General features: G+C 38.1%; 1 protein-coding gene across 2 annotated transcripts in view; it reads left to right on the plus strand.

Moving 5' to 3' along the window:
* Positions 1–24,508: 24,508 nt before the first annotated feature.
* LDLRAD3 (low density lipoprotein receptor class A domain containing 3) overlaps positions 24,509–26,251 on the plus strand; it is a 185,819-nt gene continuing 184,076 nt past the window's right edge. For both annotated transcript variants that reach the window (XM_026664683.2, XM_087951250.1), the window contains exon 1: positions 24,509–24,961. In XM_026664683.2, coding sequence (XP_026520468.1) covers positions 24,928–24,961 — 34 coding nt within the window. In that variant the 5' untranslated portion in view covers positions 24,509–24,927. The remainder of the gene's footprint in view (positions 24,962–26,251) is intronic.

A 26,251-nucleotide genomic window follows, 5' to 3' on the forward strand; every position in this document is an offset into this window, starting at 1 on the left:
GGGTTTGTTAAAAACAGACCATGCCAAATCAATCTTATTTCATTCTTCAATGTAGTGACTAAATTAGTAGACCAGCAAAATACTGTGGACATAATATATTTAGATTTCAGCAAGGCATTCGACAAAGTATACCACAACCTACTTCTTAGTAAGCTGGAAAAATGTGGAATAGATAGCACCATCACTAGATGGACTTGCAACTGGCTGACAAACCGTACTCAATGATTAGTCCTTAATGGTTCTAAGTCTACATGGAGGGAAATAAGCAGTGGGGTGCCACAAGGTTCTGTCTTAGGCCCAGTACTCTTCAATATCTTCATTAACGACTTAGATGAGGGAATAGAAGGGGAACTTACCAAATTTGCAGGAATAGCTAACACCCAAGAAGATAGGTTCAAGATTCAGATGGATCTCGACAGACTAGAACACTGGGACATATCTAACAAAATGAAATTCAATGTAGAGAAACTATACTCTACAATCAACCAATGGACACCTTGCCCTCAGAAGTTGTGGGGGCACCATCACTTGAGACTTTCAAGAAGAGATTGGACTGCCATCTGTCAGAAATAGTTTAGGATCTCCTGCTTGGGTGGGGGGTTGGACTAGATGACCTACAAGGTCTCTTCTAACTCTGATTATCTGTTGTCTGTGTGGCTTAAATCATAAAGGTATCATGAACCTTGTGAATAGTAATGGAAGACTAGTAATGGGGAACTTGCCAACTATTGCAGTGTGGTTTTTTTTTTTTTAATAGAATGGGATGAAATAGCAAGGCAATTTAGATCCTTTGTTTAATTTTGGAAAAATTAGTAGAAGGGGTTGGAGCCATGGGGTTTTTTTTTCATTCTTTTTTTTATGCTAAAGGAATTGTTAAAGGTTTTAGAATAAAGGAACCATGAATAGATGCATGTTTGTTTTCAGGATACGGTGATAGTTATAATGATGACTGTGGTAGTGATGATGATAATGAATACAGAATTTGAGATGATGCATACATAAGTCAGAAACACCAGTGGTGGTATTCTACCGGTTTGGCCCGGTTCTGGAGTACCGATAGCACCGAAGATAAGCTGGAAGAGAACTGTTTCGCTCCGAGCCTCTCCGAGGCTCTGCAGTCAGGCCCACCCGTCCACCCCTGCTCCTAGGTCCTTTTTAACTTCTCAGCTGTTTGGCGTGGCAGAACGGATTGCTGTGCTAAACAGCTGAGAGGCGCAATAGATTATTTTTACTGTTTGTTTGTTTTTTAAACAATTTTATTGGTTTTTAAAGACAAACAAAACAAACAAAACATAAAAACATCCAGCTTTCTTTCATAAATATACAAACAGTGTGTCGGTTGGTTTACCAATTTTTTGTGCATCCATTTCATAGTCTCAATTACAGTTAAATTACATAATAACTCATATTATCAATCAAAAATTGAATACCCTAGTATCACTATTAAACAATCATTTGACTATAATTTTATTCATACATACTTTGCGAGATAACTATAATTTACTTAGTTTATTTTATAACAAATCATGTAATCATACCAAATCTATCCTAAAAAACATTTTATAGATATGATCAAAAAAAAAAAAAAAAAGAAATATATCTTTATATATTCATTATTTCCTAGAATTCTAGATATTCTATTATTGTATTTTATTATCTACCCATTGGTAGAAAAGACCCCAAATTTTATAAAATTGTTTATCCTCTTGTTCTCTAATTTCAAATGTCAATCTACTCATTTCAGCACATTCCAATATTTTCTTAATAATTTCTTCCTGCAATGGTATTTTCTCATTTTTCCAGTTTTTAGCAAATACAATCCTAGCCGCTGTTAATACATTTACAATCAGGTATTTCAAATCTTTACTATATGTATCAGGTAAAATTCCAAATAAAAAGACCTCTGGTTTCAAATCTATGTGTTTCTTTGTCATTTTTTCCAACCACATGCGAATTTTAGTCCAATATTTTCTAGCGTCCTCACAAGTCCACCACATATGGTAATATGAGCCAGGTATCTGATGACATTTCCAGCATTTTTCAGATTTATTCTTGAACATTCTTGCTATTCTTGTCGGGGGAAAGTGCCACCTGTAAAACATCTTATACAAATTTTCTTTATATGCTGTTGACATTGTCATTTTGTAATTTTGAGACCACAATTTTTGCCATTTCTCTAAACCAATCCCATATCCAAAATTCTTCCCCCAAGCAATCATAGTTTCTTTAACTTGTTCTTCCTCTAGTTTAATTTCCAATAAATAACCATATAATTTTTAATCACCTTTTCATCAGTTCCTGTCAAAATCTTATCTAAATCAGTCAATTTATCGTAAAATCCTTCTGTTTTAAAATCTTCATCATACCTTGAATGTATTTGCACATATGAAAATCAATTCATCTTTATACCTTGTTCCTCTAAATTTTGCATCGATTTAAGTTCACCCTTTTCATCCAATATTTCCCCATATCTAACTGTTTGTTCCTTCTTATAAATTATAGGATAGGAAAATGCTTCAATAGTCGATAAGCAAACTGGAATTTTCAAATAACATTGTCTTTTAATCTTCTCCCAATTTAACCACAGAGACTCCGTATATGATGTCTTCTAAAATAGCCCTGTGTTTTAGTTCCCTTATGCCATAGAAAAGCATGCCAGCCCAACAACAAATCATGTCCTTCTAGTGTCAACAATCTAGTCTTTCTTAATGTTATCCATTCCTTGGCCCACATCAAATTTGCAGCTTGATAGTACAACTCCTAATTAGGCAAACCAAATCCTCCTCTAATTCTAGCATCTTGTAAAAGTTTTAACTTTATTCTTGCTTTCTTGCCTTGCCATACATACTTCAACACAATTTTATTTAAATCTTCAAAATAGTCTTTTCCAAGCCTAATTGGTATTGTTTGAAACAAGTATAAGATTCTGGGTAGGATATTCATCTTGATTGTTGAGATTCTCCCTATTAATGACAATTGTAAGTTCTCCCATTTCATCAAGTCTATCGCTATCTGTTGTTTAAGTTTAATATAATTGTTCTCTTTTAATGTACTGCATCTTGATGTCAAATGTATCCCCAAATACTTAACCTTATTCGTGACTTGAATTTTCAACAGGTCTGCCAGCTCTTCTCTTTGTCTTAATAGCATATTCTTTGTCAAAATCTTTGTTTTATCTTTGTTTATTTTCAAACCAGCCACCTCGCCATATGTCTCTATCTTTTCCAATAATTTTGGAGCTGTGTCTAAGGGGTCTTCCAGGATAAAAGCCAAATCATCCGCAAAGACTTGCAATTTGAATTCTTCCTTTTTAATTTTCATTCCTTTTATACTTCTATCATCTCTAATATTTCTGTTCAATACTTCCAAAGTTAATATAAATAGCATAAGTGATAGTGGGCATCCTTGTCTTGTACCTTTTCTTATATTGATAGAATCTGTAAATTCTCCCTCTATCATTACCTTTGCCGTTTGCTTATAGTATATGGCTTCTATTGCTTGAATAAATTTTCTGGCGAAACCCATCTGTTCCAATAATAATAACATAAATCTCCAATTCACATTATCAAATGCCTTTTGCGCATCTAAGAATATCAAAGCCATTTGCTTTTCGGGATGTGCCTCATAATATTCCAAAGTGTCCAGAATTACTCTCATATTGTCTTTAATTTGTCTCTTTGGCAGAAATCCATTTTGATCTGGATGAATAAAGTTATTTAACTATTTTTTAAGTCTTTCTGCCAAAATTGAAGCAAAGATTTTATAGTCTGCATTTAGTATAGAGATAGGTCTATAATTCTTAATTTGCAATGGATCAGCCTCTTCTTTTGGAATAAGTGTAATATAAGCTTCTGACCATGTTTTAGGTATCATCTTCTTTAACATAACTTCATTCATGACTTCTAGCAATGGAAGGCTCAGCGATTCTTGTAATGTTTTATAAAATTCTGCCGGAAGCCCATCTGGACCTGGTGCTTTTCCATTATTTTGCTTCTTAAGTGCTTCAGTTAATTCCATCATTGTCATATTACTTTCTAACATTTCTTCAGTCTCTTTAGGTATCTTAGGTAGATTAGCATTCTGTAAATACTGTTTGACTCTTTCCTCATCAATATTCTCTTGCCTGTATAGTTGCCCATAGAAGTCTCGAATAATTTCCTTTTTCTCTTTATTGCCATAACAAACTTGGCCTTGGTCATCTATTAACTGCAGTATTTTCCTTGATTCTTTCTCCTTTATCAATTTGTATGCTAACCATCTACCTGGTTTATTTGCATCTTCAAAATAGTTCTGTTTAGCACTTCTAATTTTCTGTGCCAGTTCTTCTTTCTCTATTTGACCCATTTTATGTTTGATTATGTCCATTTTTAGTTTAATGTCTTTTTTCTGTGGCGTTTTCTGTAGTTCTTTTTCAAGTCTTTTATGCTCATCTTCTAAAACTTTAGTAGCTTGCCTTTTCCTAATGTTCTTTTTCCTTATATAGCCTATTATCAAGCCTCTAGCATATGCCTTCATTGTGTCCCAGACATTCTGAATTGAAGTATCTTCTTTTTTATTTTCTCTAAAAAAAAAAAGGCCAATTCTTTCTCCATCTATTGTGTAAAGTCTTTTTCCTCCAAAATAGTATTATTTAGCGTCCATCTCGATCTTCTTTTTTGTCCTTTCCATTTAATTGTCATTGGATTGTGGTCTGTCCAAGTACTTGTTTCAATGTTTATTTCTTGAATGTTAGATATTAGTTCTGTTGAGATCCAAATCATATCTATTCTGGACCATGATGAATGTCTATTTGAGTAAAAAGTACATTGTTTAGTTTTAGCATTTCTTTCTCTCCATATATCTTTTAAATTTAATTCATCTATCATTTTAAAAAAGGATTTAGGGAGAGTCTTTCTGTTTTGCTTTGCTGTTGTTGCTATATAGTCCAGTTTATTGTCTACAATACCATTGAAATCTCCCATCATAACTATATTAACATAGTCCAGTCCAATTATTTTCATGTGTAATTTTTTGTAAAATTCTTCTTGTTTATCATTCGGAGCATAAATTGCAATCAGAAGTGTTTTCATATTATTGTCCATTGTTTCCACCATTAATACTCTTCCATCTTCATCAGTATGGATCAATTTTGCTAGGATAGTCTCTTTAATGGATAAAACCACTCCTCTTTTCTTACATTGAGTCAAAGAAGTAAATATTTTCCCTAATTTTGGCTGTACCAGTAATTGTTCATATTGTTTTTTAATATGTACTTCTTGTAGACAAATTATATCAAATTTTAATTTCTCTAATTTATGAAAAGTTTTCCTTCTTTTAACAGCTGAGTTAAGTCCATTTATATTCATTGTAATCAGTTTTTTCTCTTCCATAGTTATATTTTGTATTTAGGTTTGGCAGCTCTTGTAGATCTTGGTTCACGTTGTTCTTGGATCTCCACCTGTCCACCTACTGCGCCTTCTTCTTTTTCAGTCCCCATTTGGTCCTCTTGGAATTCAATTAGTGAGATCTCTTTTTCTGCCTCTTCCTCTCTCCTTCCAAAAAATTCTGCGTAGAATAATTCTGCTTTCTCGGTTGAATCAATTCTATGTCTCTGTTCTTGCCATGTAAACATTAGTCCTTCTGGAATCAGCCATCTATAATTCACCTCTTTTTTAAATAACATTTTAGTCAGGAATCAATATTCTCTTCTCTTCTCTCATCTCTCTCACTCTTCTAGGTATTTGTTTTAAGACCACAATCTCCTTGCCTTTGTATTTCAACATTTTCTCTCTTGCCACTTGTAATATTTGTGTTTTAATGGCTTTTTTTTGTAAATCTGATATGAACTTCTCTTGGTAGGTTATTTCTCATCGCATATCTTATAAAAACTCGGTATACATCATCTACTCCATCCATCATCTTCTCCTCTGTTATTTCCAAGGCTTCAGCCAATATTTCTATCATTATCGCAGCTAGATTTTGTCCTTTTTCTTCCTCTATATTTTGAAATCTAAGATAGAATTCTGATCTGTCCATCTCCCACTTCAGCATCCCACTTTTACCTTGTTCAACCACTGTTAATCTACTGTCAATGTTTCCAATCTTCTCATCTCTTTGTTTGTCTTCTTCTTCAATTTTTTGGAATCTCTCATCATATTTCGCCATCATTTGTTGAATATTTTCAATTTTTTCATCGGTCTTCCCTGTTCTTTGTTTGATGTTCTCTGTTCTTTGTTCAATATTCTCTATTCTCTTTTCAATGGTGTCTGATTTTGTTTTAAGATCTTGGATTCCTTGCATAATCATCTGTAGTCACTTTTTCTTGTTCTTTATCTTGTTTTAACATTGTCTGAATTAAACGTTGTCCTCCAGATGGTGGGGAGGCGGAAGTAGAAGTTGAGGCACCAGAAGGTATGAGTTTCCTACTCATTTTGAACTCGAAATCTTCAAATTCAAGTAGCCAATTATAATCCAAAATGGGAAATAAAGGTGGTAGAGGGTAAAAAGCCCAATAGTAGTATAAAAAAAAAAAGAAAGAAAAATTCTTCAGGTTCTTCTGAACCTTAATCCAATTATGAAATGGTCAATTATAATCCAAAATAGAAAATAAAAATAAAAAGAAGAAAAAAGCCTGGATTGCTGTGCTAAACAGCTGAGAGGCATAGTAGTTTAGTTTTTACTGTTTTGACGTGTGCGCAATCACGCAAGTCACACAATCCCACCCCTGCAGCCACGCCCACCAAGCCATGCCTACAGAACCAGTGATGGAAACTTTTGAATCCCACCACTGAGAAACACTTATAACAATCCTGAATATGTTAGTGTCAGCTATGAGATTTTACTAGACAAGTGTCCTTTTGACCTCCACCAAGTACTAAGCAGAGAACTGGTTATTGAAAACAAATTGCTCTGCTGTCATCAATATAGATTATTTTTTTTAAGGGAACAGGAAAATCTATGCTACCTAAACTTTCATATCTGTTTCATTGTGACCTTCAGTTGGGTGAAATAGTGCATCGTAGAGCAATAATGTTTGAATCAAGAGAGCTCAAATGAACTAACTTACAGACTGCATCCAAAATCCAGGATCCGTGAAATTGAAATTTAGCAAAGTTGTGGGTATTTTGATGCTGTGACGCTGCAGGGCCATACTGCTGCTGTGGTCAGCTATGGTCATGTGATTGTCATTTCCAATGGTCTTTGAGTATTTCGGAGAACCGGCAAATCCCACCTCTGGCTGGAGATTTTACAGTATCCTTTCCCTGCCACGCCCACCAAGCCACGCCCACAGGTAGTAAGAAAATTTGAATCGCACCACTGGTGTGTAGTACTTTATATAGTACAGCCACTTTTAATGAGTGACATGTTTCAAAATATTTATTTTATTCATCCTAAATGAAAAGGAAGGACCTTGCAAACTGATTTGATGCCCACAGAGATGGACGAATAGGGAAAATGTTTATAAATAGAGTCTTTCAAATTGACTTCTCTGTGACATAAGAGCTAGAATCTCTTTAGCAAACAGATGAGATTCTCAAGAGCTCAGGAGTCACAGATTGTTGTTGAAACTCTTGTTTATTCTTGATATCATTTTTTAAAATATACCCAGATCGTTATTGGTCTAGGGAAGAAGCAGTTTTTCAGTTAAGAAATCAGATATACTATTTTTCCCTTGAGAGGCATTAGCCTAAAACACCTCAGTAATGTGTAATGTACATATTTACACTAACTCAAGAGGAGGAAAGAAGAAAAAGTTTTGTTCATCAGTGTACATCCTCTTTAAGCTTCTGATTCTTGTCACAACTTAAATAGAATCTTACCTCCTGGAGCCTATTGATCTTTGACGTTTTTGTAGGTGATATGGGTGACTTTTAGCAACATGTCTGGTCTGTTTTTCTGTTTTTGTGACCAGCTAAGTAGTGCTACGTGTCCTTCATCTGGGTACACTTTGCTTTCCATTGTTCTTCAAGGGCCTTTAAAGGCTCACAAAGCCACCAAGTACTCTTCTAAGCCCTTCCTGTTGTTCACCGCCAATCCTGATTTTATTTTTATTTATGTATTTGATTTTTTTAAAGCCATCCATCTCAACGAGCAATTCCGAGATAGTTCAAGTACCATATTCCAAGATGTGTGCTTTTTGGCTGGTATTTGGCATTGCATTTGGCTGGTATACCTTGGCTATACCAATTTTGAGACTAGATCATATTATCTTTTTCAATTACATGCAGCAATGAAGGGTAATAAATGAACAGGCAAGCACTTCTGTAAATAGGCTGCTATCATATCCAACATGCCAAGGGTATTGTTATAGCAAAATTGACAAATGAAATATTCAGCTAAAGCTAAAATCCATAGAAACCTTTTCCTCCATGAAAATAGCAAAGCAGCCAATTGACACTGTTAGAACTGCTGTGCAATTATAGTTTCCTGTTCTTTCACAAATGCAGACATAAGCACACAGAATATCCCAAGACAATCATCACCGATTCATTAATTTTTTATACTCTTGTGCTAGGGAGACTATTCTAATATTAGGCTGTGTTAAAAATAGGGGTTTGTTGTGAGATTTTAATAGCTCTTCCTCAGCCAGAAACATGTGCTTCAGTAAATTTGCATCTGCTTGAAAATCCAAATGCAGTAAAGTATGACTGTAAATAACTCCAAACCTCCAGTGATTCTAAGCTACTGTAAGGGCTTCTTATCATACAGATCTATCGATCTCTCGTATCATTTATAAGGCAAGAGCACTATTAATGGATATTGTTGAAGTAATAGTCTATTTTAACTGAAGGGTAATTTATTGATTTGCCCATTCATGATATTGATTTCTTTCACTCTGCTGCTGGATGTTCCTCTATGATCACTAGCCTTCATTACATTTTAATCTTGGAAAAGTTTTTCTAGTTTACTCACAGCCCATTATATTAATGGCGCCTATTGATATGAGGACTATTCAGGAGCTAAGTCTAGGTATTACTTGTGCTATCAATGTACTTTGTGGAAAATTGTTCTGTTATGACTGTTCTGAAATTATTTGTAATATTTTCTAATGTGTGGAGAAGAAATTGAAAAATGATGTGATTTATTTATTTGAAAGTACCTTGAGAAGGAAGCAATGCATCTCAAATGTTCTATTTTTCTGATTAGGTCATCTATCAGGGGTCTCCAACCTTGGCAACTTTAAGACATGTGAACTTCAACTCCCAGAATTCTGGTCTAAATAATATAACTTAGTAGGTTTATTCATAAAAAACACACTCAGGAAAGAATTTATTTATTTATTAATCATTTTTATTTATTTAATAATTTGTGTAATACTCACTTTAATGCCTTAGAAAGTTTATAAATAATTATTGTATTATGTAAATAATTTTTTATTTTTTATTAGAGCTGCCAAGTCCACCTTGGAGATAAATGATAGTCCAGTTTATGCATGTGTTTGCTCTGCCGTGGAGTTTTACCAGTGGTGGGATTCAATTTTTTTTTACTACCAGTTCTGTGGGCGTGGCTTGGTGGGCGTGGCAGGGGAAGGATACTGTAAAATCTCCATTCCCACCCCACTAACCTGCTTTCCAGCTCCATTATCCTGTGCAGGGTAACAAAAGAAGCCCTAGCTGATCAGCTGGGACTCGGGAGGCAGAGAATAGATGGGGGGCAGGGCAAGTCAGAGGTGGTATTTGCTGATTTTCCGAACTACTCAAAATTTCTGCTACAGGTTCTCCAGAACTGGTCAGAACCTGCTGAATACCACCTCTGGTTTTTACATTACGGATCCTCTTTTTCTTCAGACTAGAAAAAAAGGAAATCCAGGAAATCCAAAATCCAGCTACTGTAAGTGTTCAATCTCAAAACAGAAAATGAGTTATTGGGGACCTGCTTCTGCAAAATTTCTGCAAAATTGAATATTTACATGAGATACCATTTTATGTTACTTGCCATCGTAATAATGTTTTAATTACCTAGTTAATTCTGATCTAGGGGAACATAGGATTTTGTTCTCTATCACATTTTGTGTAGCACCCTCCCCCCAAGTATGTGTGTGTGTGTGTGTGTGTGTGTATATGTGTGTGTGTATATATATATGTGTGTGTGTGTGTGTGTGTGTGTGTGTGTGTGTATGTATATATCCACAAGTAGAAAAATGATGACAGTCACTATCCTGGAAAAGAAAGATGGGAAGAAACAACAGAAAAACCACCTATTGAAAGGATGTGGTAGCCTGCTGTCTGGATCAAATATCTTCTAAGCCAGTGGTTCCCAAACTTTTTCAGTCCACCGCCCCCTCGGTGCCCCCCACCCAGGGGTGGGATTCAAATTTCTTAACAACCGGTTATGTGGGTGTGGCCTAATTTGTGGGTTTGCTTGGTGGTCACGTGACCGGGTAGGCATGGCTTGCTGTGTGGGCATGGCTTGGTGGTCACATGACCAGGTAGGCATGGTTTGGTGGTCATGTGACTGGTTGGGCATGGCCAGGTGGCCATGTGACTGGCAAACCAAATACAAGTGGTCCTCACTTAATGGCCAGTTGCTTAGCAAGTGTTCTAATTTATGACTCACCTCCCCAGAGCTACTTGACCTGTTTTTTGAGTTTTGACAGCCATGCGCACACACACACACACACACACTCCTAAACCTGCTGGAGCTAGATATCTCATTCACTTTCTCCTCCCTTTCTTTTTCTTTTCTTTCTTTCTCTTTCTTTCTTTCTGTCCCTTCCTTCCATCCCCTCTTTCTTTGTCTATCGCTTTTCTTCCTTTCTCTTCTTTCCCCCTCCCTTTTTTTTCTTTCCCTTTTCTTTTTCTTTCTTGTCTCTTTCTTCTCTCTCTTTCCCTCTCTTTCTCTTTCTCTCCCTCCCTCCCTCCCTCCCTCCATATATCCCATTCACTTTCTCCTCCCTCCCTCTCTTCCTTTCTGTCCCTTCCGTCCATCCCCCTTTCTTTGTCTATCCCTTTTCTTCCGTTCTCTTCCTTTCCTTCTCCCTTTTTCTTTCTTTAGTTTTTCTTTCCTTACTTTCTTGTCTCTTGCTCTCTGTCTCTCTCTTCCCATCCTCCTTCGCTCTCTTCTCCTAAGCTAGGAGATCCACCTGAAACACACACACACACACACACACACATACACACACACAAACACACACTCCCTTCTATCCCTGCTGGAGCAGGTTGGACTAGATATCTCATTCACTTTCTCCTCCCTCCCTCCCTCCCTCCCTCCCTCCCTCCCTCCCTCCCTCTCTTTCTTTCCTCCCTCCTTTCCTTTCTCTTTCTTTCTTTCTTTCTTTCTTTCTTTCTTTCTTTCTTTCTTTCTTTCTTTCTTTCTTTCTTCTTTCTTCTTCTTTTTTCTTTCCCTTCCTTCCATCCCCTTTGTCTATCCCTTTTCTTCCTTTCTCTCTCTTTCTTTTTTTACCTTTTCTTTCCTTACTTTCTTGTCTCTTCCTCTCTTCCTTTCTCTTTCTCTTTCCCACTCTCTCTCTGTCTCTCTATCCCTTCCCTTCCTCCTTCACTTTCTCCTCCTAAGCTAGGAGACCCACCTGAAGCACACACATACACACTTCCAACAAGGTAGTCATCCGGCAGCGTCACTCGTGATGAGTCTCCCAGAGTCCCAGGGACTGGGTGCAATTGTCCATTAACGCCCGGTCTCACATTGCCCAGAAAAGCCAGCAGGCAAGCCTTCCGGCTCCAACAAAGGGGCCGCGGGTGGGACTTCCACTTCTCCCTCTTTTGGGGAAAGGGCTGGGAACTTCCTGCCCACTGCAGGACCTGCGGGAGAAGTGAGCTGCAGGAAAGGTGAACTAGCCAAGGCAGACCCGTCACTACTTGGCTCCCTGCTAACCCGCATCTCGTCAGCTGCTGGTGCTCACAGGTTGCACTGCTGAGGGGGAGTGCAGGAGGCAACCAGGAAGACGAGGCTTATGCCACCTGCATCGGCCCTCTGCCAGCCGCCCCTCTGAGCGTTTTAGCTGAGTGCGGGCCACTGCTATGCAAGCTCCACATTCAGCCAAAGCGTGAAGGCTGGCGGGCGGCAGAGGAAAGGGGCAGCAGGCAAGGTGGTAGGCAAGCCTCTTAGCACCCCCTGCCACCCCTTGCCTCTTAGCGCCCCCTGCCACCCCCCCTTGTCTCTTAGTGCCCTCCTAAGTCATTCCACTGCCCCCAGTGGTACCGCCCACTTTGGGAACCAATGTTCTAAGCTATTGCCAAAGCATCTCAGTCCAGATAGGAGTTTGTGAAAGGCAGTTTAGAGTCAAGCTGGCATACATACGAATTGGGAGAAGCTTAAATGTTAAGAGCAGCTATGTCCTCAGAATAGAGGTGTGCTGTGATACATTTCTACCCATACAATATTTTTTTTATTATGAGCCATTGTCAATGCTGATTTATAATAACCATATAAACAGACATTTAGATTCATATCATTTTTCAGGTCTAATATCATCTTTCAGGACAGATAGATAGATCTCTAATATCTCTGTTCAGGTCTTCCAAAGATTGCACCCCTTGCCCCTGTAACTGAGTCTATCCACCTTATTGCCAGTCGCTCTTCCTCTCTTTCCTTCCACCTTTCAAAGTATTGTGGCATTTTCCAGAGACATGGCAATAAACAAGGGTAATATTGCAGGTACTCTCACACTTTGCTCAGCACAAATTCGGTTATATGGGATGCCTTATTCCAGCTTGACTACTTATTTAATTCTTAACCGCAAGTCCTGAAACGGTCTCAGGAAGTGCTTATCTAAAACAACTGCAGGAATCATTATTTTCAGCCTAATGATAATTCAGATAAGAGGCAATGAAAAACACTCCAGAATGTGGTAAAGCAGCCTTACCTTCAGAAATTTTGAAGTATATTTTCCATCTTAAGACTGATGGGAGAGCAAAAACACCAGGAGGAACCGGCTTTGGTGATATTAACTTTTGAGGAAAAACACAGTCTGAATATGAGCATCTACAGTAGAAAGAAGGAATATTCTCATGACATGCAGTTTAATGTTGTAAAAATGCAGTGGAAAGGGAAGGAGGAGATTGGAGAGTAACAGTATGATTGATTGATTTCTTTTTTTCTGAATATGTATGCTTGGCCAGTAGATTCTATACATCAGGGGTGGGCAAACTACGGCCCGCGGGCCACATCCGGCCGTTGGTCTTTTTAATTCAGCCCGACGAAGATTGGGGCGCCCGGTTGGAGCACCCAAGCGGGAGCCGGGAAACAACAGATCCGGGCCGGACGACAGCTTAGCAGCTGCGCGGGGCGGCCAACAGCAGAGGGGAACAGAGGACAGTCCACCTGCCAGCCGAAGGGAGAGAGACTCACCAGCTGCCCTTCGAGGAGCCGGTGCGCGCCCAAGGCAACGGGGGAATCCCGCTGGCAACCGCGGAGCAGCGGGCAGGCGCGGGTGACTACGGGCGGGGACGGACGGGGCGTCAGGCTCGGGAGCCTCGTGGGGTCTGCCTGCCTTGCTGGCTGCCTGCCTTCCACGCTGGCAAAGGGAGAGTTTGGGGCGTCCAGGCGTGGATGCGCGCCGCCTCTCCATCCCTGGAGAGCATCGAGCCCGGGGTGGCGGGCGGCGGCTTCAGTGCTTGCCGGGCGGATTTCTCCCGTATTCAGGACCGGTGCGGTGGTATCTGACGTCCGGGGCTCGTGTGTGTGTTTTGGGTATCCCCCTTTTTGCAAGGGGAGGTGTGTTACTTGGTTCTCCCGGGCTGACGACCGACCTCTTGCCTTTATTTACGCCAAAGGGAATGGGGGGTTGGGGGGTGGGGAATGGTTTTGCCGTGGCTGGCTGGGGAGCGTATTTGCAGGGCTGCTCGGGAGGAGATCTGGGGGTGTCCGGCTCCCCAAAGTACCCTAGTTATTTCTCGTGTACATGTTTGTGTGTGTGTAGTGACAGCTCCGATGATGTCATATGCCGCTACAACCTCCGTTCTCCGCACGTTCGTTTTGTCCCTTCTGTAAAGAATCTTTCGCTGTCAATCCGGACCGTTGGAGAGAATTGCGCTCAGATTTCCACAATTCCCACCCTTTGTGGACTGGGCTCCATTTCCAGCCACGAACAGTTTTGCGAGAGCGTCCGCTTGACCAAGCTAACCATGAAAATGCATGGGGTTTATGCCAGGGGTGCTTACTCGGGAGAAAACCTCTCTTGATCGCTGTTCAAGGTAGGGTCTGACTGACTGACAGGGGGTGGATTTTGCGGTTTCTGCATTGACACCTCCCCCCCCCCCGAGCCTTTTCAAAGCATCTCAACTACAGTGCCCATGATCGCCAGCAAGAAGAGTTTGGGATAATGGGATAAAGTTAGGCACGCTTGGAAAGTACCCTAGAGCAAAGGCCTGCTTGACATTCTTATAGGACCTATAAGAAAAAAGGACCTTTTTTCTGTTTATGTTTGATATGTACTGTTAACAAATGCAGTTTTTTATATGTATCATATCTTGTGCTGACCTGGCCTGCCTGTCAAATTTTAAAAGTCAATGAGGCCCCCGAGCCAAAAAGTTTGTCCACCCTGCTTTACATTTGTCATCCTTGCCCCCCCCCATTGCCTTCTCGCCCCCCCCCTCTCCCCCCTTGGCCCTCTGACACTTGAAAAGCTAAACCAAGCAATTTGATTTATGTATGTTTTATGATGCATTATGGGATAAATTTGCTCAGAGCCTCAGTTGTACTATAATGCATTATTTTCATACGATGTTTTATGTTTTCTGTATTGTTAGCTGCCCAGAGTCATCATGCTGGGATGAGCAGTGTTATAAATGTTTGAATAAATAAATAATATCAGTTACATTAATTATAGTAGCTGGGAAATTGTTGAAAAGTTCACATTGTTTTTACAAAGTGTTGTATTCTATAAATAATCAATGTCCTATGGAACACACAGACATTGGAATTTCTTTATAAAACCTGTAGATTGATAAGCACAATGAAAATTGGTCCACCACTTGCCAGAAAGATGACAAGATTAAATTGCAGATACTGACAGATTTTTAGAAAAGTAAGAGTAATGAGAGTAAGAATTAGGGTGCCATTGCAGTAAAAAAAGAAAAGAAAATAATACATGTAGAATTAATGTAATTCTCTCTCAATAAAAAATAGTTGGTGGGATGTCCATGGAACAAAGAATTCAAAAAAGGCAAAATGACAGCTACAATTGAACAAAGTTGTTATCCTGACTTTTTAAACACTCATCCTGCCCACTTATGAATGCTGTTGATTGCTGGGATACAATAATTGCTTGGTTGATGAAGGAGTAATTGCTATAAGCATCTATATGCCCACTGAATATAAAGCAATAGAATTATAGCCCATGTAACAGATTTGACAGAACTATGCACAGAAATACATGAAATCACTTTTGTAGAATCCTTCCTTCAGATCTTCCTAGAAATTATTCCAATAAAGAGTACAATCAATCATAATAGCTACACAGGTAGTCCTTGACTTACTATCACAATTGAGTCCAAAATTTCCATTGCTAAGCAAGACTGTTGTTAAGTGAGGATTGTCCCATTTTATGAGCTTTTTTGCCATAAGTGTTAAGTGAATCATTGTGATTGTTAAGTGAATCATGAGGTTGATAAGCAGATCTGGATTTCCTCATTTACTTTGCTTGTCAGAAGTCAGCTGGGAAGGTTACAAATGATGACCATATGACCTCAGGACATGGCAACTGTCATAAATACATGCCAGTTGTCAAGTGCACAAATTTTGATCATGTGAACAAGGGGATGCTGCAACAGTCATAACTGTGAAAACCAGCCATCAGTCACTTTTTTTCAGTGCCACTGTAACTTTGAACAGTCACTAAACGAATAGTTGTAAGTCAAGGGCTATTTGCAATGAGCTCTTGAGCAGTTCCGTTCTTATGGAACAGAGCTGATAATATGAATGGTAACAGCAAGGAATGTTACATCAGTCCATTAGCATTTTTCTCTGACTGTTATTATGAATAATTGCACTAGAAAGTAGACAAATAAAACAAATATATGCAGTTAAGTATGTCTTTCTTGTAAGTTCAGGTTTTTTTTTTAAATCCAGTTTCACTCCCTAGAAATGTAAAATATGGTTATTCAGAAAATTTTACAATGCGCGAAATGGACAAACTAACCCAAGCACTAAAAATAAAGAATCCTCATCATATTACAACAATTGGAATCCTTTGTATAATTGGCTAAACTAAAGATAGATCATCTCTAGAAAATTATGGCGAGGGCCTCCGAAGCAGAGATAAAGAAAAGCACCGCCGATGATACTTTTGAAGAAGAAAGGATCTTACAGACAGTCACAAAATATGGTTTTATTTTAACTGTTTTCCCTACTCTATTCTTCCCTCCCTTACTCTTCCCTTTCCCTCTCTTAGGCTTTCCTCTCTCTCCCTCTTGGTCTATGCCAAGGCCTATTTTTCTTTTTGTAGTACGTAATTTGTAGTTGTGTTGTTCTTTTAAAGGTAAAACTAATAAAGTATTTTTCCAAAAAGAAATGTAAAATATTCCTGCAGGAATGAGAATAAGCCTGAGTTAAAATCTCAGGATGCAACTGGATGTATCATTAGCATATTCCTGGTGAAATAATGTACTATTATGGTGTTGACAAAGTTGACTTGTACCTCTCTGTTGTTGGGTTTTTTCTCTTTCCTTCTCGAACCCCTCATTGCTATTTCTGAAGATGGAAGAGAATAAAACTCTTGTCCCAGTCTTCAAAAAATTGGAGAAAAGATGATATGGAAAAAATACAGACCAATCAATTTGACCTTAATCATAGGAAATCTAATCAGAGAAATAATAAGGAAATTATGTATGTTGGTAACATTGCAATGATTGATTGGAACTGACATGAATTTGTTAATAACAATCCTGATTAGTATTTTACTTAAAAAGGATAGTTTAATAGACCATAAAGTTGCTATAGATGTAACTAATCTTACACGTAGTGAAAAGTTTGATAATAACCCTTAATATGTGATTAGCAAATTGATGAAAAGTGGACTGATTTCGAAGCACTTTGGAAAAATGTACTTGAAATGTGTAGATTAATAGCTTCTCATCAAATTCAACAAAAGTTTTAAGAGGGATTTTGTAGAATTCTTTCCTGCACTTAGTATCCACCAGCATTTCCCCAACAATTTACCATTTTTGTGGGGGACCCAAAAAAGAGAATGAAAATGGGAACAAAGAAGTAAAAATACAAAATGACTTCACAGCATGGAAAACTGGGCTGAAATTAACACAATAAAATTCAACAAATGCAAATTTCTGTATCAGCCAAAATAAATAATCGAAGAAATGATATCTGACTGGGTATGTAAAGGTCTATTGTAATTATGGGAAATCATAAACTAAAAATGAATCATTAGTGGTAAGTAGATGCATAATGCACATGAAATTTTAGTATGCATGAACAGCATCAACATCCAAGGTACACAAATGATTCCAGTTTATCCTGTTATATTCAATCACATCTAGAATACTGTCTTCTGAGTGCTGACCTTTAAAGGAATATAGATAAATTAGATGGATTTAGAAGAAGTGTGGTCAAACTGTTAGCAGTCATTTACTATGGTCCATGGCCAGCATAATAAAATATAATCAAAACAGTTACAAAATAGTACAATATGATTATAATGTTCAAATAACTCTTTTAAAAGTTCAGCATTTCTCTTGCAATTAATTACATAGATGTAACCATCTGTCCCTTAATTTTACAAGCCACAGCACAACTTTTAGCAACTTCAAATGTGATATCAATATTGCAGTCAGAAAGGAAGAAGGAAACATAACATTTATCTAACCTGTCAGAAGAATTTATTAAAACAAAAGTAACAGAAAGAACAAATGCTTCTGTGAAAAAGTAATACAACTATAATTTGTAAAAGAAAAGGCAATGTAACCATTTCAACTATCTCATTTGACAGAAACAAGGGGAAGTTGGCATAGGACAGCTATGTGTTTTTTCCCCTTTATTAAGAGAAAGGCCAGGCATCAACTCTGGTCAAAGTAAAAGCTTTCTAATACTCAGAAACTGCAAGATTAGAGATTTCACAGGTGCTTAAATAGAGTATAAAGGAACATTGATTCATATGGTAGATTAGGGACTGTGGATCAGGCGCTTGGTTGTATAGTTTTATTGTTGTGAGTTGCCTAGTGTAATGTGTCACAAAATAGCCAATCATACAAGTTAAATAAACCTTTGAAGAGAATTTTCTTTTTGCTGTTATCGTTGACCTTGATAAAAATGAAAAGTAAAAGTAAGAAGGCAATGTCCACAACCTCAAATTTTCTCATCTAACCTTCTCCTCCATCTGGAGCAAAAATTGTCACTCAGTGTCAAAAAGTTCAGCAGACCATCAGCCTGAACCAGAAATCAATTGTGGGAAATTAAGCTCAAGGCCTTTAATGGGATCCTTTCTGTTTCTACCCAGAATGAAATATTATGAACTCATTGTGACAAAAATGGACCTGCAGAATTTTTGACAGAATGACTTCCACAATATTTTTATAGCTGTGATTCATGGGATGAGACAAGCTTGCCTCGAAAAACCTTAATTCTAGATAGAATTCCATCATCAAACTTTTTAAATAAAATTCCAGACAGAATATATGTACTAGTAGCCTTTTTTTGTAAAATAAAAAAAAATGAAGAACACTTCAGTGGGGAATTCTAATTGGGTTCTCCAAGAGTCAGCATTGTAGACAGCCCAATCCATATTTTATATTGGGATGCTCTTTCCTTTAATCAGCACAATTTATTTAGTCACCCCGTGGATATAAAGCCCACCTAAATTTCCAAAATGCATAATCATATTCTCACAGAATTTGAAATGGTTAATGAACACCTTTTGCTACATAGCTGAACTCTAATATTACTTGGACTAAATTTTGTTTAAAGCTTTGGAACAAATCTTGCTGGAAGCAAAGCTGAAAAATCAAAACCTTAGGAGGAGATAATGAATATGAATTTTAGGAGGCAAACAGATGTACACACAGACTGTAATAAATGACAAAGTTATTAGCATGATAAATTATAATTAAGTTCATTTTGTAGATGTTTTTCAGAAGCTTCATTTGTCATTTTGGGCAATATAATTAAAATAAAAGTATTGCTGGTATTTTGAATCTATCAAAAGCCCACAGCTAAGCACACAGCCAAATACAAAGATTTACTTATGTGGTAGCCAGCCATTTATAAAATGCTGGAATATATTATTTTAAATATTTTGTCCTTATACTTTCTGTACTCAGCAATGCTGATCCTGGGTATGATATACAAATACATTTCCAAACTCATTTTTCATCTATGTATTTTCCACACATTTATTTATTTGCTTATTAAAAGAAAATAGTCATTTAAGAAAACAACAAAAAGAAATTAAAATAAATCAGCAGAATTCTTTCCAACTAATGTCTACTGAACTATACATGAGCTTGGGGAACTTCCAATATGATTAACTGTAGATGGGGCGAGAGTTCTATGTGGAGAGAGACAGAGCAGAAGCTGGGTTCATAAAGCAAGTCAAAATATATATTTTTTTGTATTTTGGCTCAGTATACTGTGTGTGAATCCAGTCAATTGTGGCTTAGTTGATCATTATTTAACCATAAAATAAACCAGGGTTTAACAATCATAGCTAAAAAGGAGAGAGGAGGCCATTGGAACAAGCGTGTTCAGGAGAGACATAGGGAAAAAAGTAAATATTGGTAAGGTAAATTTTAAAAGTACATTTAAAAAAGAACCACTTTGGTGTAATGGTGAAGGCATCAGGCTAGAAACCAATATTGAACCTACAAAACATAAAAGTTACATGTAACATATCAGATTGGATCAACACCATCACTGTAACGTAGGGAAAAAAGTAAATATTGTTAAGGTAAATTTAAAAAGTACATTTAGAAAAGACCCACTTTGGTGTAGTGGTGAAGGCATTTACTTTGTGGGCCAGCCACAAAGTAGAAAAAAAACAAACCCATGATTTTTGAAAATTGTAACATTGATATATTCAAATTTGCTTTTAAAAGTTCTTGGTTTAATCAAAAATGGTATTCATTATTATATAATACTGAACCTACAAAACATAAAGCTACATGCAATATATTAGATTGGATTAATAATACCACTGTAAAACATATTCATGTAATAGTTGCTTTTTGTATTCCGTGTTTTAAAAAAAACAAGTTACTCTTTTTAAAAAACTAGGAATACAAAAACCAACTATTACATGAATATGTTTTATAGTGGTATTGTTAATCCAATCTATAGTTAATCCAATCTTTATAGATTGTTAATCTAATCTAAAGTAATATACTGTATGCTGGTGGTGAATGAAGAAGTTGACGATTTCATTCTCAAAGATGGTAGAAATGAAAAGTATTTGAAGTTGACGATTTCATTCTCAAAGATGGTAGAAATGAAAAGTATTTGAACTGACCAGTTTTAAAGGATTGCTTTATACAACTCAGGGGAAGAAAGCAGAAATGGAAATCAATATGTCCTTCCTCAAGGGTTAATGCTTAAAAAATAGACTTTTGCTTTTGGGCGTTGAGGATAGGGAGATTTAAAACAATTTTATTTGCACCTGTAGCCATGATCCTATAGGAAAATGTGCACTTTCATTTTCTGTTCATTACAAGTTGCAGCAATAAGTGGAAACACCTGCTTGGCCATCTACCTACTTTCAAAGTTCAAAGCAACTTACAATTATTTCCCCTGGGATTGCACAGATATGAAGTAGTAAAATTAGATGCATAGCTCCATCCATCTGTTCCATGGAACAGAAAAGAATGGAAGAGATCTTTTATAGTATTAATAGAGGAGTCTTCATTTAAAAGTGCACAATCAGCCCAGGATATTTAAATGTTCAAGCCAGAAAATATGTGAAGTTCTGAGGCTAGAGTCATATCATAGATATTGAAACTAGATATTGTGATTTAATTGCATGTGCTATTCTAGCGGCAGAAAGATAAAACTGATAGTCAGATGGGCGATGTATAAAATGAATAAACACACAAAATGTTAATTCTATAAACAAGTGCAATTTTAGATCAATATAATGTATATACAAGCATGAGTAGGCTTGCTACACTGCAGGATGACGCATTTGAGCTCTTCCATGCAAGAAACCAGTTTCACCCTTCTCTCAAAGCCTAGAAAATGATTCAGGATGATTGACATCAGGATGAATTCAATCAGTTTCTGGGGCTGAGCTCCTTCTCGCTGACTGACAAGTGCAACCATTAGCCCCCAACTGGCAGTATGCTTACCCCACTGAGTCACCGTGCATGGGAATCTAAAAGCTTCCCCCTCCCCTCATTTTAGCCTGGGTGGCAAAGTGAGAAGATGTAATGTGTGATGACGGTGAAAATTCCTATCAATGGGGAAGCATCTGTTTCCAAGCAATACCACAGCCAAGCTGTCTCCATATCAGTCCTTTCTGTATTGCTGTATTAATCCTACTAATTCATTCTGCTGACCAACAGCATGAAAGCCTGTGGCAAAAGGATCTTGGAGAAGCACAAATGCTACCAGTAGGAAATTTCATGGGAAAAATAGGCTCAGATGTGTACAAAAATGTCCCTTTTCACTAGGTTTTTCTTTTAATCACATCGTACATAGAAATAGTATATCTAAATTACATTATTTGTTTTTAGAATGAAGGCATTTAAAAGCAAATAAAACTTGCAAATATCCACTTATCACATTGGACACCATCTTTTTGTTCACAGAATTTTCCAACTAAACTTATTTCAAGCAACCCTCTTAATTATCAGAATATATTTTTGGTGCTAAATCCTGCAATGAACAGCAATTTGCTGCTGTAGACATTAATTGTATACACTTGGAATGTAATAATTGATGGTTAAAGCTTCACTCAAGCTATTTAGAAAAAAACACATTAAAATAATATAATATTCATCCTTTCAAATTATATGAAATCTTCACAAATCTCTAGAGTTTAATTGACTATAATAAAAATGAATTACAAGAGTTCAACTTGCATCCAGATTTTTATTTATTTTCTTGAAGATTAGTAGATAAGAGTTTTAAAAATCAGTTGGCAGCTTTAGGCTATTAGGTAAACAATTGCATTCTTGGCTGGAATAAAGTTATTCTGTAGTTTCATACAAGTACCGAATTATTCTAGGATTCCATCAGGAAATAAGACTGTATAGAAGTACTATTATTGTTTGTGGTATAGGACTTCGATCTGGGACAGAAAAAATAAATCCTGTTCACCAATGCTAGAAAAACAAACACTTCTATCATGGGCAGTAGCACTTCATATTTTAATCGCAATACCTCTAAAAATCAATATGGATAGTCCTTGATTTATGATCACAACTGAGCCCAACATTTCTGTTGCTAAGCAAGACAGTTGTTAAATGAGTTTTGTCCTATTTTATGACCTTTCTTGACACAGATGTTAAGTGAATCTGGCTTCCGCATTGACTCTGCTTATCAAAAGGTCACAAAAGATGACCTCATGACCTCAGAACACCCCAAGCATCATAAATATGAGTCAGTTGCCAAGTGTCTGAATTTTGAACATTTGACCATGGGGATATTATCAAGTATGCTTATAAACACCTATCACATTTATAAAAGAAAAAGAGCACAAGTACTGCTTCTTTTCAAGCAAATTCATTGCTCAAATCGCTAGACTTTAAATGAATTACTTGATTTCTGATATTTTCAGTGAAATACAGTTATAATTGAACATGCAAAATGACCTATTCCAGTGGAAGTTGTGCCTTGTTTCAAATAGATCATCACGTGTCATATATCTACACATCTTCTGTAAAACTGCATATATTCTGCTCACCAATGGAGCTAGAGATTTTGACTGCTTTAGAAAGACTGAAAATCCACCAAGAAATTTCAGATTAATTACACTGAAAAAAATAATCCTGGCTGTCAGCAAGAGATACCAGGAACATAAATGAGAGATCAACAGATAGCAAATATACATTTTGGCAGATTAGATCAGATGAAAAGGGCAATATTGTATTCATACTCTCCTGCCTGAAATGAATTAATTCTCTGTGTATTTACTCAAAGTAAATCCTACTTTGTTTTAATAAATATGAACAACTGAGCTTTCCAAACTTTGCTGTGTCAGGACCTTCTAACATGATACATTCATTCATATAACACTACACCACTAAATTAAATTCTCAGACTGTATTCTCAAAGAGCCAATTTAGTGTGCTGATTAAGGCACCAGGGTAGATATTAAGAGATGATTAATTCTAGTCCCACCTTAGGCATAAAGCAGCAATGTGATGTTGGGTTGGTCACTCTGTTTGAGCCATAGGAATGGCAAGCTACTTCCAAAATTACAGGGACTTTTTCAGGTGGTTCCCTGGAGTCAAAAACTCACTTGAAGGCACCTAAAAACAAAAATCTGAAAGGGCTCCCACTGTGTCACCAAGTGAAAATGTGCTCATGTAAGACAGGTTTTTATACCTAACCTGGAACAAGTTTTGTCTGGATGCCCTTGGCACTAGCAAGAACTCCTAAAAACACTTTCAGCTTGCACTTCCTTGAGACCCAAGGCAACACCAACAGCTAAAAGTAAGATTTTCTCTTTCTAGGCCTTATCATCATGGTTGTTCTCTGGATATCATGGCCCTTCCTAAAACGCAATACTCAGAACCGGACTAAAATGTTGTGTTTTTAAAAAATACAGTTATAATTAACATTCTTAATAAAAATTAAAACAAAACTAAATTTAGAGAAAGAGAACATTATGTGAAGAAATAATAAAAAGTGCAGGAAAAAGAATAAAGTAAAATAAAATATATATAGTGACTCTGAACCTTTAGCACAACTATACATAAACATTTCACCCCTATACAGTTATAAAGATACCTCTTCATCACATATTCCATTCCTTATCTATATGCAAATTAGTAAAACATCACATTTTTAATCCTAGTGTCAGTAATAAGTCCATAAAGGATTGCCAGAAGATTGCAAAAAAAGAGGAAGTCTTATTTTAATCTTGATCAAATAAACCACTGGACAAAATATACAAAGTGCAGCTAGACCAATGCAAAATAGAAAGTAGTGTTTACATGGCATTGCAGTTGATTTGCTGGTTTGATGCGAGAGCTTCAAAAAAGTTGGCTTAACTATCCTTCAATGTTTGGGTCAGATCTGTGTCTGAGGTCTCATAGCACTGAATTTACTCTTGCCTAGATTCACTTTTCTCCTTCTTAGGCTTCTTCCAGGGGGCCATCACAGAGTGGGATGAAGTGCCAATCTCCTGAAAATTTGTTGGGCCAGGATTTGCTGAATCTCCATGATTTTTACTATTTTATTTTATTTAACAGCCTCTCTCAACAATCCAAAGGGCATTAAATGGCCCAGAAAACAAAAACTACACCAGAACAGCTAGAAATCTCTCAACAAGGAAAAAATAATTAAAATAGCTGGCTAAAACGATTAAGGCAGATGTCCATGTATTCCATGAAGTCACAGGAAGCAGAGCCCTTTGAGCGTTAGAAAAGTAAGATTAGTTTGACGGCGGAGCCAACTGTTCGCCAATCTGTCTGGGATGTTTTAATGGGGATTGAAGCACTTAAGAGGCTGCTGCAGTTAACCGGCTGCGCTCCACTGGACCTACTTTCCACTCGGAGCAAAGGGGCTCCGAGGAGGAGGCGGGAGCCGTCACAATGACTCCTACCCTCGGGCAAGGCGGGACCAGCCAGGGCTCCGGGACGTCGCAGTGGCCATTTGGTTTGGCAAGAAGCGCTCGGGAGGGTGCACGCGAGGGAGCGAACGAGAAGGCAGGCGGCAGGCTGGGCGTGAGGGTCCGGCTGGCTGGAAGGGAGCCTCCCCCTGACCCTCCTCCGTCTCCTCCTCTTCCCACCACCACCACAGCAGTCTGGGCCTGGGCCGAGAGGCGGAGGCTTTCGGGAGAGCCCCCCCAAAGTTTGCAGAGCGGCTGTTGCGCTGGCGGCAATGTGGCTGCTATGGCTGTTCCTGGGCTCGGCGGGTGAGTGGGAGCTGGACTAAGGGAGCGGAGGCGGGCGAGGACAGCTGCCTGCTCCAGCAGGGAAGAGGCGTGGGCTTGAGGGGCGAGCCGTTGGGGGGGGATGCTGGGGGAAGGGAAGCCTTAGGGATGGAACCTTTGACGAGGGGCTGCGTCTCCCTCCCGCCCCTTTCTCGCTTTGTATCGCTCTCAGGCGGAGGACGAGAAGTTAAAACAGCGGAAAGTTGGCTGCCTTTTGCAACACCGGAGTGCATTTGTTTCTCCTTGCGGCGGAGGGGGCGGGGAAGGCGCGCGTTGGGGTGGCCTAAGTAAACCCGGGCAACGCCGTTTAGTTGGGACGGTTGCGTCGCAGGAGTGTTTACAGGGTGCTGCAGTCGCTTTGCTGTGTGTGCGCGCGGGTAGAAAAGTTGCTTAGCCGTACTTCAGAGCAGGTTGGGCAGAATGGAGGGGGCAGCCTTGCCCCCCCTCCCTCTCTCCCTTTGGCCGGGAGATTCTGTTGAAATGTTATTATTAGACTCTTCTTTAGAGGAGCGGGCAATTGCTGGCTTTTCTGATAGGCCACTTTGTTTTGACAAGCCCACAAATCCCACCCTAAAAAGAAAATGTAAAGACATAATACGGTAATAGCAACGTAAATTTAAAAAAAAAAACTCGCAGAAAGCTTTCTCTCCCCTTCTCCCTTATAAGCATTCCAAACCATCAAAAGTGCCTTTAAGTGCTTTATTTATTAATTAACTGTACATGCAACCTGTAAGGGACACTTGTCCTATCCTTCCTTGCTCCCCTGCCCAACACTTAAATTAAACCCTTGTGGCCTTAAGTTGGCAGCCCTGTATTGTTTTGGTGAAAAAAACTTATGCTGTCGTAGGCAGCTGTGACTTTAAGGACTATTAAGGTAGCTTTTCATTAGTGTTTGTGAGGCTGTGGACACCTCTCTTTGCCTGCTTGATAGTTATTCTAATTGCTTTGGCCTTGAAAAGATAGGTCACAGTTAATCGATTTGATTTCCGAAAAAGTTTGGATGGTTCTACATTTTGAGTTTTCTTGTGTCAAACAATAACTGAAATAAATCTGGGGTGATGACTTCATCTGATCCCTAGTCCTTCGTTGCACATTGTAAAAGTTGTATTTTCCTCTGTATCTTGGCAACTTTTGCCTTGAATCCAATCTGATGTACTTCATTGACCATTCTATTAGTTGGTGCAGCCAGGGATCACTCTGACACCTATTGGCTATTTTAATCTGGTATGAGCATGGCCGTGCCCTCCACCATCTGAATTTTTTCTCCCAAAC

Source organism: Notechis scutatus, chromosome 1 (assembly GCF_049901735.1).
Source record: "Notechis scutatus isolate UNSWTSFEM ecotype Mainland chromosome 1, rNotScu1.2, whole genome shotgun sequence".
In the NCBI taxonomy this organism is placed as follows: Eukaryota; Metazoa; Chordata; class Lepidosauria; order Squamata; family Elapidae; genus Notechis; species Notechis scutatus.